The sequence below is a fragment of the Pseudochaenichthys georgianus genome, chromosome 6, assembly GCF_902827115.2.
Source record: "Pseudochaenichthys georgianus chromosome 6, fPseGeo1.2, whole genome shotgun sequence".
Classification (NCBI taxonomy): domain Eukaryota; kingdom Metazoa; phylum Chordata; class Actinopteri; order Perciformes; family Channichthyidae; genus Pseudochaenichthys; species Pseudochaenichthys georgianus.
In genome coordinates, this window is record NC_047508.1 from 42734521 (window position 1) to 42753709 (window position 19189).

The window sequence follows — 19189 nt, forward strand, 5'->3', positions numbered from 1 at the left end:
ACCCCTTGATCTGATGATCATTGCACAGCGCACTGCGCCACACCGTCCATCTTCACGCCTCGAGGTCATCGAGGCGCTTTTACAAGTATACATTGGTATTATACATGTACTGTGGACAATACCCACAGGAGCAAATCCGGGTGGAATGTCTTGCCCAAGGACACAACGGCCTGATGATCAGATGCACAGACCACTGCGCCACCCGTCCCCTAAATAATAATAATGGGAATTTTCCCCCGTTACCTTAAAAAAAACAGTTTTACAAATGTATTAACATGTAACAAAAACACTACAAGGGTTTAAAAAGTATTGGTACTAGTTACAAGTAGTGCTACAGAACATATTTCCTCCATAAATACCACAATTACAATGCTTTCCTGTGATGCTATTTCAAATCTAAAACCCCAATTAACCCCTGAAGATAAATCAGGTGTTATATATTGATAAAAGTGAAAGAAGAAATCGGTGATGAAATGGCCAACGTTCAGGAAAAGTGAAAACTTGATGGGAAAACTAAAACAGGAAAAGTTATGAGTCATCATTTGCTGGAGCAAGGGGTCAAAGGTCACTGCGGAGAACAAAAACACGACACAGGACGTGATGTATTAAAAACAAAGGGCTGTGTCCTCCCTTGTGAAGCACGTAGGCCTTTTTGGAATATCTATTTGAATTGTTTTTGCTTGTTTCAACTCCTCGTGGCGTCATGGGAGAACTCCTCACATTATTTTAAAGTTCAGAAATCCACAACCAGAGGACGGGAAGAGGTTGCCGCACTGCTGTGTTTGTGTTTTTTGGACTTCCCTGCTCCTCTCACTTCAATATGCTTTTCGCGAATAGCGGCGAGGCGTTTCCCGGAGCACGTCGGGGTCGGAGAGAGATGATCCGCGCTGGGATTTCCTCCGACCCCATCCTGCTGCTGCATGTCGGACAAAACGCAGTGGAAAGTCACTCAAAGGTTCTTCACTCCTTCAGCGGTGTTGATTTACTCGCATCACTAAAAGATACCCCACATGCCCTCAAACTGAAGCAGAGTGAACGTAGCTGCACCGCAGACTGAAGCAGGAAATCATGTAGAATAGACATAATCCTTTATTGTCATTATGCAGGTAGAGCTACTCCTTTTTTAAGGTGCCATCAAAAATAAAAATAAAACCAACGAGACGTACAACATTCAGGAGAAGACAACATACAAACAACAAGCATTCATACTTCAATATGCAGATAAATGTAGATGTATTGTAATTTTAATTGGTTATTTGTTTACTTGGATTGCCCTCTATTCTTCCTGGGGTACACTTAGGGTGTTTCTCAATGTCGAGGACGCTTCCTTGGTAGGGCTTGTCTTCCGAGCCACTTCCTTCAGAAGCTAGGCAAGAGTCCATCCTGGCATTCGGAAAAACAAAGAGTGGAACAGGCGAGCAAGTGGTACTTACATTTTCCGCCACAGATTTGGGGAAATTGGTCCGTGCGCAAAGCATTGTGGGGATTTTAAGACCGCGGAGGATACACATGTGCAGCCTCGACATTTTTCGCTACGAAGGACGCTCGGTAGAATTCCAAGGAGTCTGGACATTGGAACAGTCCTTGGGCGGCACTCGATGACGTAGCATCCTTGAAATAGTGGCTCTGGAGCATCCTTCCTTGACATTGAGAAACACCCTGATAAACAATACAAATAAAACAATGTTAAAGAAGAAAAGACAAATCAAACAAAACCCAAGGTGATATTTGTATGTGGTATTTATTCTACACAGGTCGTGCTATTTACAGGACTTCTGTGGTCAATGGTTAAAGGGCTCGTTATTGTACAGATCTTATGAGCTACTCGGAAGATTAACATTGTGTTTTTGGGGCCAGTGAGTGATAAGACAAGCGGTTTGATTGGCTATTGTACTGGCATATGATTTGATTGGCTGACGCTTCCGTCGAAGCTTCAAAAGTCGAACCACATCGCCAGAACGCCAACACCTCCTCATCACTCCACCGCTCCCATGTTTTCTTTTGTGTTGCCATAAGTTATTCCGTTAGTGCGCGGGGCTAATGCTAATAATGCTAATGCCAGCAAATACAATGGCGGCTTCACAAAGCTTTTCCGAGTTTTACGGGGCGTGGTTTGCAATTCGCCCAGCCAATCAGAAATTGGTATTTTGTTCTCCCCAGGATAGTCCCACCTCTCTAGCAGGCACTAACAAGGGGGGGAAAGTTCTCTGAACCAAGTTCTCTTTTTGGTGTGAACGCAAAATCCCAGGAACTATCGGAATTAAACGGGAAAAGTACTCCGGTGTGAAAGCGCCTAATGTTAAACAAAAAGTAATGGTGGCCTACAATGGAAACACTCGTCTGTTTTCTCCCTTTGATTCCTCAAATCTCCAGGATTAACAAAGCAACATTTGTAATTTGTTGGACCCTTTTTTCGTCCAGCTCTGATTAGCTTTCAGTAGCAACAGAAGACTCCTGTTTCACTTTTACATATCTCGTGTTTAATCAGAGCCATATACGCTGACTTGTCCTTTCTCTCTACACTTGATAAAACACATTGTAAAATATTCTCTCGATGACCCTAAACAATAAAGTCAGACTGAAGCATCCTTTGTGCTCCAGTCAATCCTCTCAGTAAATTAATCCAGATCACGCGGAAGGCTCTTTGAGCAGGTTTTCTCTCACTGATCCTGCGGTTATGTTCAATGTTTGTGTTTCATGTCCTGATATGTGTCCATGTCGATGTTACACATGGAGCTGCTGTGATGCAAGTCACATTTCAGACTCGATCTGACCATTAAAGTAATATTGTATCGTATAAGTATTCCCTCTCGCTCTCCTTCAGCTCGCAGCCCGATCTTCTCCCACCTCATCATCTCTCTGAAAGGGCTGTGGACGATCCGAGCGTTCGGGCGTCAGACGTACTTCGAGACGCTCTTCCACAAAGCGCTGAACACTCACACGGCCGCCTGGTTCCACTACCTGTCCACGCTGCGCTGGTTCCTCTTCCGCTGCGACATGATCTTCGTCCTCTTCTTCACCGCCGCCGCCTTCATCGCCGTGGGAACCAACCGTGAGTGAAAGGAGATATAAGGGTTGCACGGTTACATTCAGACTTTTCTCAGCACGACATTGGATTCAATAAGCTTACCTTTGAATAGTAACTTATAGTTCTTGACTTGGTTTATCCGTACGTATGTACTTTAGTCAAAATGTGTTTCTTTACAGGCAGTATACGTGACGAACAAACAAAGAAAAATGCCTTATTTTAGCCTTTAAATAAAAAAACAGGATGTTTTTTATGGCTTTTTTTACATAAATGAAGTTATAAAATAGTTTAAAAATAGTAACTAAATATACATTAATATATATATTCATGAATTCGTAGTATTTTGGGTGAATACTGACCCGATAAGGCAAGTAGAAAAACATGGATTTATTCTGCAGATTGACTAAAACCTCTGTAAATGAGGGTAATGTCATGTTGGCGGTGAAGCCTTTTAAGGAATCAAGCAGCCTTTGTAGGGGCCATGTTGAATTTCCAGTACGTTAGCGAGTCAGTAAACACCTTATTATTTCCTCTGAGTGTATCGAGTGGAGAAGAGTCTTATCTGTGTGTTACAGTGTGTGTGGCGTCAGATTTCAGGATCATAACACACAGGCTTTCAATGAAAACTGATCAAAAGAGTTGGAACGCCACCGGATAAAATGTCATGTAGGAAAGGAAGCACACACACACACACACACACACACACACACACACACACACACACACACACACATATATATACACATGTGTTGTTGCGTCACAGCCTGTGTTTATGTAAGGAGCAGATTAAAGGGTCATTTCACAGCTCATTATTTCCGATGGAGCGAGTCGCAGAGCTTCTTACCTGACTGCTGCTGTGACATCAGAGAGCAGCTGTGATTGGACAGTGTGTGTGTGTGTGTGTGTGTGTGTGTGTGTGTGTGTGTGTGTGTGTGTGTGTGTGTGTGTGTGTGTGTGTGTGTGTGTGTGTGTGTGTGTGTGTGTGTGTGTGTGTGTGTGTGTGTGTGTGTGTGTGTGTGTGTGTGGTGTGTGTGTGTGTGTGTGTGTGTGTGTGTGTGTGTGTGGTGTGTGTGTGTGTGTGTGTGTGTGTGTGTGTGTGTGTTTCTCAGAGGATAAACCAGGGGAGGTTGGCATCATCGTGGCCCTCGCTATGCTCATCCTGGGGACTTTCCAATGGGCCGTCATCACCAGCATCACTGTGGATGGACTGGTATGTGGTTAACACAAAGATTATTCAAAAACATTTGAAAACTGCTTTCCATGAAAGGTGAACAACATTGTACTCTTGACGTACTAATAGTGTAGTACATAAATAATGTTGAATATGATGAAATACATTATTAAATGAGAAAAAATATTAGTCATAGCATGTCTAAAAGCGACAAAACAAAATGTACTAAAACTAATTTAAAGACACACACACACACACACACACACACACACACACACACACACACACACACACACACACACAGGACACAGCTGTCATCGTTTACATCATAGGAAGACACTGCTGTTCTTAAAATACCGTACATTCAATGGCCAGGCAAGATTGTGTCAAGCGTCACACACACACACACACACACACACACACACACACACACACACACACACACACTGATGACAATGTAAATCCAATGTTTAAAAGGGTTTATTAAGATATAAAGGTGGAGAAATGTAATAACAAAAGACCACTTCATCGCAAATATATTTTCTGCTCCAAACGGCAACAGCTGTGTTTTTTAAATGTCGTTGCAATGAGGTCCATTTGAGTACAATATGTACACATTGTTCAGGGTTATTCAAGAGGGGCGATAGAGTGAAACCTGGGACATAAGATAAGAACAATTGCACATTTACAAGAAAAATTAAGGAAATGTTTTGGATATTTAAAAAAGATAAGTCACTTCAATATCTTTGAGAATATACATTAGTGCAAGACTTTTGATTCTTGATGTAAAGCACTTTGAATTGCCTCAGTGTCTGAAAATATGCTGTATAAATAAACGTTACCTTACCTCTCAGATGCGTTCTGTGGACCGGGTGTTCAGGTTCATCGACCTGCCGCCAGAGGAGCCCATGCCGGGGAAGTCTGGAGGTAAAGGAGGCCCCGACCTGGTCATCGATAACCCTCACGCTCAGGACTGCTGGCCCAACCGCGGACAGATGGACGTCCAGGGCCTGACGGTGAAATACACGGAGGCCGGGCGCTCGGTCCTCAGCGACATCTCCTTCTCCGTGGAGGGGGGGCAGAGCGTGAGTCCTGAGGGGGTTTTATTCATTATACTCACGACCAGTTACAGAGCTGAATGGAGTACATTTTATAAGAGCTGAAGTCAACTTAATCGGAATCAAGTTTGTTACCAGGTACATGCAAGGAGTTTGCTTTCGAGTCTGGTGGTGCAAGCATAAACAATCTAAGAAAAGATTTGGTAGGAGTAGGTCAAAAATAAGTATTTTTAAGAAGGCAAGTATTTACACCAAATTAAAATAAACTACATACCTAAAAAACTAAAAAAGAGAATGAATATATGACAGTTCAGTGCATTATATTTTAAAGTGGAGGGCTGTGCAGAAATGTGCAAAATACTGTATATTTAGTGAGCTAGAAGGGTGGGTATGTGATCGATACAGTTGGTGGTAGAGATCAGTACAGTGTTTTAGGTTTTGAATAAAAAAACGAGGCGCGAGTTTACATATCGTGTGAAATGGGGCCACTCATAAGCCGTCTAAAGCTTTACAATAGGGGCCAAGACGCTAAACAGAAAGTATTTACATTACGAACACATATAGAATTGGAGGGAGTTCATTTATTATATAACTATTTGTATAAACTAGAAAACACCTAACACTAACCAAATAACCTACTAATCTAATCCTAATTAGAGTACTAAATGTTCCTTTGTCTTTTATTAAATGCCTTTTCTATTCGTATCAAAATCAGAATCAACCCCTCCGTCTCCCATCTTTTGGCACTGTTATAAAAGTAGAAAGACTTGGGAGAACATTGAAAAATAGATTCACCGGTGATCTGTTTTTTTGGGGGGATAATACTGTACCCAACGTCATCTAAACAACACTAAAGACCGTGGTGAGGCTGAAACAGTAAAGTTCTAATGAGAAAACCATGAGCTCAAAGTGTCTGAACCCCTCACGAGAGTTAGAGAGAACTGCAGACGTGATAATCCAACCCAGTCTCACGGCATTTCGTGTAATAGTCACAAAATTAATCCAATCTATTGACACGATTTCCCCATTTTTTTTTCGTGTCACACAGAACGATTTTAAAAGCAATGTATTTCTATTGGTAGTATGTTTCGTGCCTGCACCACGCCTTTTTGTCCGTTCGGGTCTTGGAAGACCGGAAGCTGTGTGGTTCATAAAAACATGTTCTTACTCAATATCAAGCCACGGTTGTTGTTTTTATTTTAAATCGTATGTCTGACTTTTTTTGTCGTCTGTGAGGAAAAGAAATGGGGCTCAGAGCCTCAGAATACTGAAATCTGTATTTTTAAAATCTTTTTTTCCTTCTAATTTGTTATTATTTACATTGCTTTTAAAATGGTTCTGTGTGACACGAAAAAAATGGAGAAATGGTGTTGGTGAACACGAATCAATAGATTCATTTTGTGACTATAACACGAAATGCCGTGAGACTGTGTTGGATAATCATTATCTGTGAGTTTGACCCCTTTCACATACACATATTCTATTGATCCAGATTAGATCAAACATATTGATGAAAGCAGCATTATAACAATCGGGCAGAACATACGTCACTCTATGTCTAGTATGTCCCCTTGATTTAACCTTTCTCTGACCCTTTAACTGCCTCTCAGACTGGTCAGTGTTTTAAAATCCAATAAGGCTTCAGGCATCAGTCTGCTGGCTTTCATTCATATCCCGTCACACATCCTTATGTATTTCCCCTTCATACAGAAAGGTATACGTTTCTAAACACCTCTTTTATACCTGCACAGCTCTGACACTTTATATACTGCACATTTAATTCTAGCAAAGCAAGCTAGCAAGTCTATCGAATTAGCTTAGCGCATTAGCTTAGCGCGTTAGCTTAGCGCATTAGCTTAGCGCGTTAGCTTAGCGCATTAGCTTAGCGCGTTAGCTTAGCGCATCAGTTTAGCGCATCAGCTTAGCGCATCAGTTTAGCGCGTCAGTTTAGCGCGTCAGCTTAACGCGTTAGTTTAGCGCGTCAGCTTAGCGCGTTAGTTTAGCGCGTCAGCTTAGCGCATCAGCTTAGCGCGTTAGCTTAGCGCGTTAGTTTAGCGCGTTAGCTTAGCGCTTAGCGTCGCTAGTGCTGAACAAGCTAAACAAAAATGTAAGTAGCATATACAACATACTATTAATATTCCTTACATTACATACATAATGCGACGCTGTAAATAAGAGACGTGAACGTTATAACAGAAGCTTTACAACTTAAATACTCAGTCACTGTACCAGGCTACTTCATTTCAGCATCAGGAGAAACATTGCCACCATTCTCAATTAGTTCAGACCATAGGTTCAGACTCAGAGAGATGGATAGATGGTGACAGAGACTTTTATTCTTGTACCATTCTTATCCGGTGTGTGCTGTGACTTTAAATTAGGCTTTTTAATGAACTGAAAAGCTAAACATTTGTGATTTCTTTGCAGTAGTTTCATTATTTTCTGTTGTGTGTTGATTAAGATAGATTAAGTAGATTACGATAGATAGATGGATAGATAGATGGATAGACAGACAGACTGATGGATAGATAGGTAGATTAAGCGCTTTGAGCACCAAGAAAAGTGCTGTATAAATAACGTGTATTATTATTATTATTAGATTGGTCTGCTGGGTCGGACGGGTTCAGGTAAAAGCACGCTTCTCTCCGCTCTGCTGCGCCTCGCCTCTACTGACGGAGAGATCTCCATCGACGGCGTCTCCTGGAGCTCCGTCTCCCTGCACACCTGGAGGAAGGCCTTCGGGGTCGTGCCGCAGGTAAAACTGACTCTCAACAACACACTGCATAAGAAAGGTTACTTGTTTCAATTCAAATATTGGCGGGAAAATCATGAAATGTGAATGAGACATTAGGGGTGGGCGATATGACGATATATATCGTCGTGACGATATTAGGTCTCCACGATATGCTTTTTCAGAGATATCGTATCTATCGTGATAAAAAAAAAAAAAAAACTGATGTGAAAGACATGCTCTAAAGCTGTCTAGTCAGGATTCAGACAGTATTGCACTTCATTTATTGTCTTGGTTGATTCTGTTGGCTTATATTTTATTTGCGTGCATATGAAACGCTAACCATTCCCATTGAGATCATTAAAACTGTCATTTGAACGGCGATCAAGCCTGAAGCCACAGAGACGGACACGATCCCCTGTCCGGCTAGGGTTAGGGTTAGCCAACACACTCTCACTCCATAATCGTCCAGGAGCGACACTTGGTCAGGGTCCCGTGGCGTGCAGTTGTGACGCTCCTAGGCTCCTTCAGCGTCATAAAGGGATGCAAATAGCTTTCAACTGTTTGCAATGTATTTCCATCTGCGGCGGGATTTTACGCTCATGGAAGCACGGCATTCGTTTGTGTCGGCTGCCCTTAAAGGCAATGTGAGCGTCCATTCCCATTGGATAACGGAGAATTTTACACCCGGAAGTAAGTATTCCCCTTACTGTCGATTGATTTTACAGTGATATCTGCACTACTCATCGACTAAAAAACACCAGATTATCCTTGTTAATTACACAACATTGATTGGTTTAAATTGTGTGCAATGCTTTTGTATTTTTCCCCTTCGATTCGGAGAAACAAATATTTGTTCTGAGTAAAGGATGGCAGAAGACACTACACTACCCAGAATCCCCAGCTATCGTTTGGACTACACCATGTGCTCCGTTCAGTGATGTACCTGAACGCGTTCAATGAACGATCGTTCATGAACGCGTTCATATTTTGGGCGAACGTGAACTGAACGTACTGTATTTCCGCTAGATGAACGTAATTGAGAACGCGTTCATTCTCAGCGCTGTATAACGGCGTTCAAAAGTGCGTTCATTCTCAGCACTGTATTATAACGGCGTTCAAAAGTGTGCCAGATTTCATATGCCTTTCAGCCGAAAACCCAGTTAAAACACACCGTAAACAGGCTTCAAAATAATGCGGAAAACCACCCAATCTGGCAACAGCAAGCTGCCTGTGATGCGTACGCGCCTGTCACCCCTGGCTGTCGCACTAAAATATAAATATACTAAATATATCAGACTCCTCACAACAAACAATGTGGAACCGCGGAACCGGCGAGCATTGAATGAATGAATGAATTAGTATGGACGAAGCCGAGAGCAGCTGCAGCAGCACTCGCTCAGAGTGAGACTCTACGGCAGGGTTGGGGAACCTCCGGCTTCCGGCCGTATACGGCCCGCGAGACAATTTGGTACGGCCCTCGAGGTAATTTATAAACACACGCAAAAAATAAAAAAATTAAAGAAATCTAGACCGCAAAAAAATTAAACAAGCGAGTGCCTGTTTTTCCTGGCCAAGGTCAGGGTCCTTGAACACAACACGAGCCTAACGTGTCATCACGTGGTATATGTCTCGACTGACAGGGGTGCAGTTCTGACGGAGAGCACCAGAACGCCTCTCCAACACTTCAGAAATTGCAGTACCGATAAGTCCATACACATGCCGCAGTTTCTGCGTGTCTGTGTCTTTAGCTGAAAGCCCAGTGGCGATCTGCTCATCTGTCATACTGATCAGACAGTCAATAACTGTGTTGTTATCATTAGCATCTGGTTAGCTAGCTATGCTAACGAATATAAGAAGCTTTGTCTACAACCAGTGAGGTAAAGGCACATCTTTATATGATCATTATAGTTATAAAAAAAATAAGAGAATAAAGTAAACAGGTATAAAATACTATATGACAGTTATTAATAAAGAAGAATACAGTTTGAAAGTTTGATTTGTCAAATATCCATAAATTAAAAGAAAATCTGCTTACAGTTGTGTTTGGGTGTTGAGAGATGTGTCCATAGATCTAATGTTGCTCTCAAAGTGCAACAAATCTTGCCAGGGGAGCATGCCCCCCGGACCCCCCTAGAGGAGGTTAGGTCCCCCCCAATTAAATCATGTTCACATGGATAGGAAACTAAATACATTTGCACACATCTTGTGTCCATAAATTATCTTTCTGTTTTGGTTTTGGACGCGAGTCATGGTGAGATATCTGGATTAGGAGGTTGCTTTTTCTTTGCACAGAATGAAATGAATGAGCTGTGATTTTAGTTTTTTTAAGCAGAGGTCAATAACTTGTACGGCCCTCTGAGGATATTGTAAACATTGAAATGGCCCATTAACATCGTACAGGAGACAAATAATAGCTCGCAGCAACGTATTGAAAAAATAACTATGAACTATAAATTAGTTCATTTTTGAAACCATGAACTTTAGTTCAACATTTTGAATTATGAACTATGAACTGAACTAGTTCATTTTAAAATATGTGAACTGTGAACTGAACTAGTTCATGTAGAAAGTGAACTTTCCCAACACTGGCTCCGTTTGACAAACCCCGTGATAGTCCTCAAGCTCTGTGATTGGAGAGTGTGCTCCGAGGGTTACGCCGAGCCTCGAACAGCACTTGAAATGGGATGGAACCACGGCAGACTGTCCAAAACTGGATTTGAACGGCTGGGGGAGCGGGAGGGGAAGAGGCTCTCCGTGCGCGGCGCAGGGGGCTATGACAGCGGACGGAGAGCCTCTTCCCCTCCCGCTCCCCCAGCCTCACCTACTGATTTTTATTTCACCATATATCAAGCCCGATCGATTTCACAATGTCAGCGCACCTCTGCTTTCGTGTTGGTAGTTCAGTCCGAGTTGTTTGACACGCTAGTGCTTGTGCTACCTCAGAAAGTTCATTTTTATACTGTGCCTTGAAGCCATATCAAAATGTTTAATTGTTCATTCAGGGATTCATTTCTGAAATAAAACCAGCTTGAAATGCTATTTGGGTCTGTTACTCCTTTTTGTTTTAGTTTCTGTTACCTTGTAGGTGCTTGTACTGTTAAGTAACTTGAAAAATAACCATAATAACCGACATGAAAAAATATCGTGATAATATATTTTTCAATATCGCCCACCCCTATGAGACATACATTTGAACAGATTTCGATAAAGAGATGCAGCCAGGAAACCACAAACAATTATTTAAAATGGTTTATTGTTAAGAATTCACCATTTAGAGTTGAACCACAAATGTTCTTTTAGTTAAGTCTACATTATTGTGGATGAGACTCACACATTTCGGGCAAAATGTGGTGCATTTCAAGGTCAAGACCTTTTCCGTTTTGTCAAAAATAAGTAAAATAAATTTGACTTAAAAAGCAAACTTTACTGAGGTACAGAAACAAGTCCTGAAAGCCAATACTTGCTTTCATATTCATGAGTATTTTTTTTAAATATGAATTATTTTGCCTTTGACCAACATACTGAACCACTCCTCTTGAGTATATACGTATACAGTATATATATAAATACTACATCTTTTTTATATTTCTGACTGATTAATTATATGTCGCTGGAAAACAAAATCTCAATGCATGCAAATCCATTATTGCCATTGTGTCAAAATGCTAAAAACAGTGTCAATGCAACCTGCCATATCCTCTGTGTTTTAAACAGAGAGTGTTTATCCTGACCGGCACTTTCCGGATGAATCTGGACCCTCACGGCCGTCACAGCGATGAGGAGCTGTGGAGCGTCGCTGAGGAGGTGAGGCTCTAACTCCTCCTCCTCCTCCTCTTCCTCCTCCTCCTCCTCCTCCTCCTCCTCCTCCTCCTCCTCCTCCTCCTCCTCATTTCTTCTGCTGTGTTTTAGAAATGATTGCCATGATGTGTAAAGCAGCTTAGTCAGACCGGTTTACATTTCATCAATGAATTAGAGATACAGCACCTTTGGGAGTTTTTTGGGGGGGATAGTTCAGCTTCTTACAACCCTAAAATACAGTCGTAACAAATATATTAAACGAAATATGAATCAATAACTATTAATAGTTGGCTATCAGGTTATCATTGAAAACCAATTTCTTTAGGTGCTATTTTTAAACGAGAACATTATTTACACGTACACTACTTTTGATATCAGGGGTGCACATAACTGGTACGCAGAGCCGGCCCGACCCATTAAGCGACATAAGCAGCCGCTTAGGGCCCCACAGCCACTAAGGGTTCACACAACAACCCCAGAGCCACCACTTGAGCCAGGTAAACAAGGTAAATGTCAGTAAACTAAAAGTTATGCGAACATGTAAGCAAAGCATAAATTACAGCTACGTTGACGTTACTTTGAATCGCGGGGGTAAGCTAAACCGTTAGCAAGTAGCTATAGCTAGCCAGATATATTAAATAAACACTTTAGAACGCGCTAGAATGAGGGGCACCCCCAAGCCAAAGCTCGCTTAGGGCCCCCAAAAGTCTAGGGCCGGCCCTGCTGGTACGCATGTGCGGCAAAAATCCGAAATGCGTACCGTTACTTGTGTCACAAAGCGCATTTGCGTACCGACGTACTGTGTAAGCTTTTCCAGAAGGCGGTTAGATCACCGGACAGAGTCGGTCTGTACCCCTTCAAAGTACTCCACTAGCCCCCCCCCCGTTGACGTTCACGATACAGAGGGCTTCATAACTTTGAGTGGAGCCAGAAGTTGGAGTACCAAAGTGGGAAAGTTATGTGCACCCCCGGATATAATGTTGGCAATAGCTTCGGAAAATCATTGAAATGTCAACAATGGGGTAAAACAACATATAGACATAACTTCAGCTTCGTATAGCATTAAGAACAAGATGTTATAGTAACCAGTAGATTCAGTTTTCACTGTGTATCTCATCCAAAACAACCCCATAAATGTCCTGCAGTGTCCTCTGACCTCGTGGTTCAGTTGTAAACACAATCCTTTGTCCTCCATGGTCGTAGTATATCTCTCTAAATGAAACGGTGTCCTCTGTGAGCGCAGGTGGGTCTGAAGTCAGTGGTGGAGCAGTTTCCAGATAAGCTGGACTTCGTGCTGGAGGACGGGGGGTACGTGCTGAGTAACGGACACAAACAGCTGCTGTGCCTCGCCCGCTCCAATCCTGAGCAAGGACCGAATCCTGCTGCTGGACGAGCCCTCCTCCTACCTGGACCAAATGTACGTAACCCCTGTGTGTGTGTGTGTGTGTGTGTGTGTGTGTGTGTGTGTGTGTGTGTGTGTGTGTGTGTGTGTGTGTGTGTGTGTGTGTGTGTGTGTGTGTGTGTGTGTGTGTGTGTGTGTGTGTGTGTGTGTGTGTGTGTGTGTGTTGTGTGTGTGTGTGTGTGTGTGTGTGTGTGGTGTGTGTGTGTGTGTGTGTGTGTGTGTGTGTGTGTGTGTGTGTGTGTGTGTGTGTGTGTGTGTGTGTGTGTGTGTGTGTGTGTGTGTGTGTGTGTGTTGTGTGTGTGTGTGTGTGTGTGCTGTAATGTTGTGCATCCTTTAGTTGGATGTAGTTTCCAAACTTTTAAAAAATATATATATTTTTACATACAAGTACATTTTGGGATTCTTATACTTTGATTTACAGTATATCACATTTCACGGGACACTATTGTTGTTTTTACGTCTCTATTTTTATTGTGTTTGTATAATGTATACCTTATTAGTTAGTTTTAGTATTTCATTAGTTTGCATGTGGGCAGCAGGAGGCACTTTTCCTCTAAACACAGCTGATACCTTCAAGTGATCAAGGCTTCGTGCGTATTTCCTGAGTGTGTGTTTGTGGCAGCAGAAGTCACCCACATCCAACATGTGTGTCGCTGCATATGGTGTCAATCTTACAGTAAATCTGAAGTGTGTGTGTGTGTGTGTGTGTGTGTGTGTGTGTGTGTGTGTGTGTGTGTGTGTGTGTGTGTGTGTGTGTGTGTGTGTGTGTGTGTGTGTGTGTGTGTGTGTGTGTGTGTGTGTGTGTGTGTGTGTGTGTGTGTGTTTCATTATGGTAAATGAAGCACATAATAAGCAATGTAGTTTAACCTGAGGCTAACACGGCCTGCACTTTCATGTTGACCTCAACGCTATGAAACGCTAATGTATGTTAGCAGTAAAGACAGACAGACTTTGATGATGATGATGATGATGATGATGATGATGATGATGATGATGATGATGTGTGTGTGTGTGTGTCTGTGCAGAACGTTGCAGGTGCTGAGGAAGACGCTGAAGCACTCGTTCTCCGGCTGCACCGTCATCCTGTCCGAACACAGAGTGGAGCCGCTGCTCGAGTGTCAAACATTCCTGGTGAGTTTTTGAATAAATGTCAGATTTTCTGCAATTTTTTTACTTTTTCTATCAAAATAAGTCGCATGTTGCCACCACTCATTTGAAGATAAACATGGATTTATTTCACAAAGACATAATATTTATCCTGGGACCCTCTTTTAAATGACCTTTGGCTAACATTTTGGGAAAAAATTTCAAACTTTGAAGGCCTTTTTCGTCTAAACCGTGTCTGTGTAACAGTCATCGTAATTTGATGGAAAATGTACATAACATTTAGATAACACACACACACACACACACACACACACACACACACACACACACACACACACACACACACACACACACACACACACACACACACACACACACACACACACACACACACACACACACACACACTGTGGTTGTAGAGTGGACATAGTGTAACATCCCTACAAAGGGAAAGTCATTGGTAACATTAAGTAAATATTGAATGTTTTATATCATTGTATGTCAAAATGTCCAATAAAAGATAAGAAAACAAATATTTATATAAACATTTTAAGGAAAAAATCTGCAATAAAAGATCAAATAAAAAATGAAAGATATATAACATACACATTGTATAAGTAAAATATAATCAAAAGTCAACTTTATGTCAATCTTTCAGTTTGTGTGCACAGACGGAGAGATCAAAATACCGTTTCCCACAATCCCGAGTAGAAAAATACAAATATGTATAAAATATGTATATCCTATATATACACAACCAACAGACACATTTATACAGGTGCACACATTAAGATAAAATAAACACAACAATCAATATAACACAATAACAGTCACTTCAATATCTTTGGGAAATGGACATTAGTGCCAGGTTTCCATGGCAGCGTAAAAAGTGTCCTGGAATAAAAGGTTAAATCAAGAAATACAAGTTCTATATTTAACATAGATGGAAAGAACAGCTCTAGATAAACTCATAACAACCTCTCCCCCTGTCCCTGCAGATGATCGAGGGCTCCTCCATGAAGCGCTACGACTCCATCCAGAAGCTTCTGAACGAGACGAGCCACCTGAAGCAGGCGATGAGCGCGGCCGACCGCCTGCGCCTCTTCCCCACGCCGCACCGCCGCAACTCCAGCAAGAGGGCGGCGCCGCAGCCCATCTGCTCCCTGAAGGAGGAGGCCGAGGACGAGGTGCAGGACACACGCCTCTGACAGGCTCTCACACACACACACACACACACACACACACACACACACACACACACACACACACACACACACACACACACACACACACACACACACACACACACACTACAGGACACCCACATCTAACATCCAGGCTCACACACACACACACACACACACACACACACACACACACACACACACACACACTCCAGGACACACGCCTCTGACAGGCTCACACACACACACACACACACACACACACACACACACACACACACACACACACACACACACACACACACACTACAGGACACCCACATCTAACATCCAGGCTCACACACACACACACACACACACAAATACTCTGGTAAAAGTAGAAGTACTGACTAAACTTCTTTACTCAAGTCAAAGTAAAGAGGCTTTGAAGTGTACTTCAGTAAAAAGTACCCATAACTCCCAGCTGTTTTAAAGAAAGTGGTCAGAAAAAGAAGTAGTGGAGTAAAGTACTGATACCAGGAAAATGTACTTAAGTACAGTGAAGTATTTGTACTCCAGTACTTCCCACCTCTGTCCAAAAGCAGCAGCCGAACAGCAGCTCGGAAACTAAGACTGTCCCTGAGATGGACTTTAATTTAAAAGTAGAGCTCTGCAAGATATCATGGATTAATCAAACGGACACAAATGTTGATTTACTTGTGTTTTGCACACACACAATTCAGAGTGATGCGTCTGTAACGCTCTGAATGTCCTGATGTCGTACTGGGCGGCCAATAGAAGACTTTTATTTCGCCATAATGACGCGATTTGTCCAATCTAGCAGCATCTGAATCAGGTGTGTACAGAGTAGAGCAACACACACGTTGTTAATGCAATAAAACATGGAAGAGACTTAATGTATGTGAATTGGAATTGCAATGCGAGGCTGTATGACCGATGCAAACAATGTCAGCTGTTGTTGTAAATGTGGTGGACCGATGAATGAGTGGACGTGCTGCAGGGCGCGCTCTGACTCAGACACAGAGAAGGACTTCTGGGATGAAAGACAGCATCTCAAAGTCTCTGGGTCTGTGAAGAACGGGCCTCAGCTGTTGATTTGAAGTGCCTTTCAGCGTCGGGCTGCACACGGTCTGTTCCGATATCCATCAAAGGGTTTCCCGTCTGACGCCTAAAGTTGTATTTGCTTTAAAAAAGCATGAAATGTTTAAGAAAAACGTTGGATTTGTTTAAATGAAGGGACTTTTACTTTCTCTTGAATGTGTTTTGTTCAGAACAACCAGCTCCTTTCCCCCGGAGCCTTCGGTCTAGTTTTTAGTTTGGAGTGAACACACGGTAAGAGCCGCTGTAGAAGTGTGGCCTTGAAAACATGTTGAAGTGTCCTTTGTGAGAAACTGAACCCCAAATGGCTCCGTAGGGTGCGTGAGCTCTCCAACAGTGTTAGTAACTCATCGTCATCATCACTATTCCCTCACCCTGTTCCAGTCCCGCCTCAAACCCCACCTCTTCAACTCTGAATCCATAAGCCCCGCCCCCTCTCAACCAACTTCCTCCTGACTGCTTTTCTGTTTTTGGCTTTGTTTTTGTTTTGTTTGTCTACCCTCCCTCCCAAATGTAAAGCGCTATAGAAATAAAATGTATTATTATAACTAATAATACGCACCGAATCGTTCAGCTACAGGTTGCTATGAGGAATGATTTATTCATAATACAAGGTTTTGACCTGCCTGTTCTAAAGGCCCGGACACACCGGACGATGTCGGCCGTCGATGGGCGTCGTGTCGCCCTGCTCAGATTGGTGTGTCCCGCCGACACATTTTTGACCGAAAACCAAAATCGGCCAAAGGCTGTCGGTCAAATAAATCACTCTGATTGGCTGTTCAGCTAGCGAATCAGTGCACGAGAAGCGAAACGGAAGTGAGGGACCCAAACAAACGATTAAGAAGGCACACTATTGTTTTTGATCATAGCGATCTGGAATGAAGAAACCGAAGACCAACGCACACGCTACTTGTTGTTAGTTTATATCACGCAGTCTGTCTTCCGGTTGTTGCCTCTTTTGAATGACGAATACACACTACCGCCGCCTGCTGGTAAGGAGAGTTATTGCATGCGCAGCTCGTACGTGCTTCTTGGCGGCGGCTGAAGTCTTTGCGGTTCCAGTGCGACACATGGCCAAGACGCAGAGACGAGAGGCGACAGTCGGTCCGTCGGGACGTGTTCTTCGGTGTCAGCTTGTCCGGGCCTTTAGGGGTTAGCCTTAACATAATGCATTCAAATCAAACTCTCTTGATTACATCTTTTAACACCAGGGAAAACACAAGCTCCGTTTGTTGAGCATGTGTCCTTTTATTAAAGCAACGTTGTTCTACTCTAAAGGTAAATAGGGTGCCGTCGTGCTTTAGCACCAGAACAGCGCTTGTTTATGATGAAAACAAAACGGAGGGTAAGTCTTGTCCTTTTGATTTATGTACAAACTGATGGACAGAAGTCAAATGTTTATACATGTAGGAAATAAAGATGCAACGGGACGTTCAGGATGTAAGACTTCTACAGCGGCTTCTTCTGTGTTGCGTTCAAGTACCTTCTCAATATTTGCTTTCCTGTCTTTGCTCTCAGTCTAATCCTGCAGTTTCTCCATAGACGCATAAAGAGGAGTATGTCGAGTAATAACTGTATGCACTTTAAAGACACCCTGAGGTACAAGGAAACAAATTATTATTTTTAATTCCTCCATCAAATCAAGTGTAGATGTTAAACTTTTATTAACAAATACATTGTCCAGCCTTTGTTACTTGATGACTTCTACAGAAGAGACGCCAAAAATATACGTTTTCTATTTGAAAGTATATTTTTTCAGAGCTGTACAAACATTTAGCAATTATGTTGTTTTCCTACGTGTGATCCAACCTTCCCTCGGGAACGGGAATCTCATCACGCTGTGTTCTGTGGGGAAGCGTGGGTTTCATACTGTGTGATAGTTTTTGTAAAATGAAGGTACGGTGGAGAGACGCCTTGATATGTGAACTGTGAGCATTTTTTTTTAAAGTAAATGAAGAACAAAGCTGTTTCTTACTCATAGGAAAAAAGGGACACTGATGTCCAACAAAGTGTATAAATGTATTTGTTCAATCAACTATATTTCCAGTAAAACTAAAGATTTTAAAACGTCTCCGTTTGTCATTCTTGTTTACATGTTTTGAGTGTTTTTCCTTTCCTGTAGTTTGTTATAAGTTTGTGTGTCAATGGTCTGCAAGGGCTAGAACATCAGCAGGAGAGGACTCTTTAAAGTAGAGACACTACATACTGACATACACCTGAACATCAGCAGGAGAGGACTCTTTAAAGTAGAGACACTACATACTGATATACACCTGGACATCAGCAGGAGAGAACTCTTTAAAGTAGAGACACTACACACTGATATACACCTGAACATCAGCAGCAGAGGACTCTTTAAAGTAGAGACACTACATACTGATATACACCTGAACATCAGCAGGAGAGGACTCTTTAAAGTAGAGACACTACATTCTGATATACACCTGAACATCAGCAGGAGAGGACTCTTTAAAGTAGAGACACTACATTCTGATATACACCTGAACATCAGCAGGAGAGGACTCTTTAAAGTAGAGACACTACATTCTGATATACACCTGAACATCAGCAGGAGAGGACTCTTTAAAGTAGAGACACTACATACTGAT

The 19189-nt window shown here is 42.3% G+C and overlaps 1 protein-coding gene across 1 annotated transcript in view; it reads left to right on the forward strand.

Moving 5' to 3' along the window:
* The window catches only part of cftr (CF transmembrane conductance regulator), a 93001-nt gene extending 74354 nt beyond the window's left edge, over positions 1-18647 (forward strand). Inside the window, 9 exon segments of the mRNA XM_034084282.2 lie at positions 2825-3052; positions 4138-4238; positions 5054-5284; positions 7857-8012; positions 11706-11795; positions 13033-13146; positions 13148-13206; positions 14217-14322; positions 15297-18647. Coding sequence (XP_033940173.1) covers positions 2825-3052; positions 4138-4238; positions 5054-5284; positions 7857-8012; positions 11706-11795; positions 13033-13146; positions 13148-13206; positions 14217-14322; positions 15297-15506 — 1295 coding nt within the window. The 3' untranslated portion in view covers positions 15507-18647.
* Positions 18648-19189: the final 542 nt, after the last annotated feature.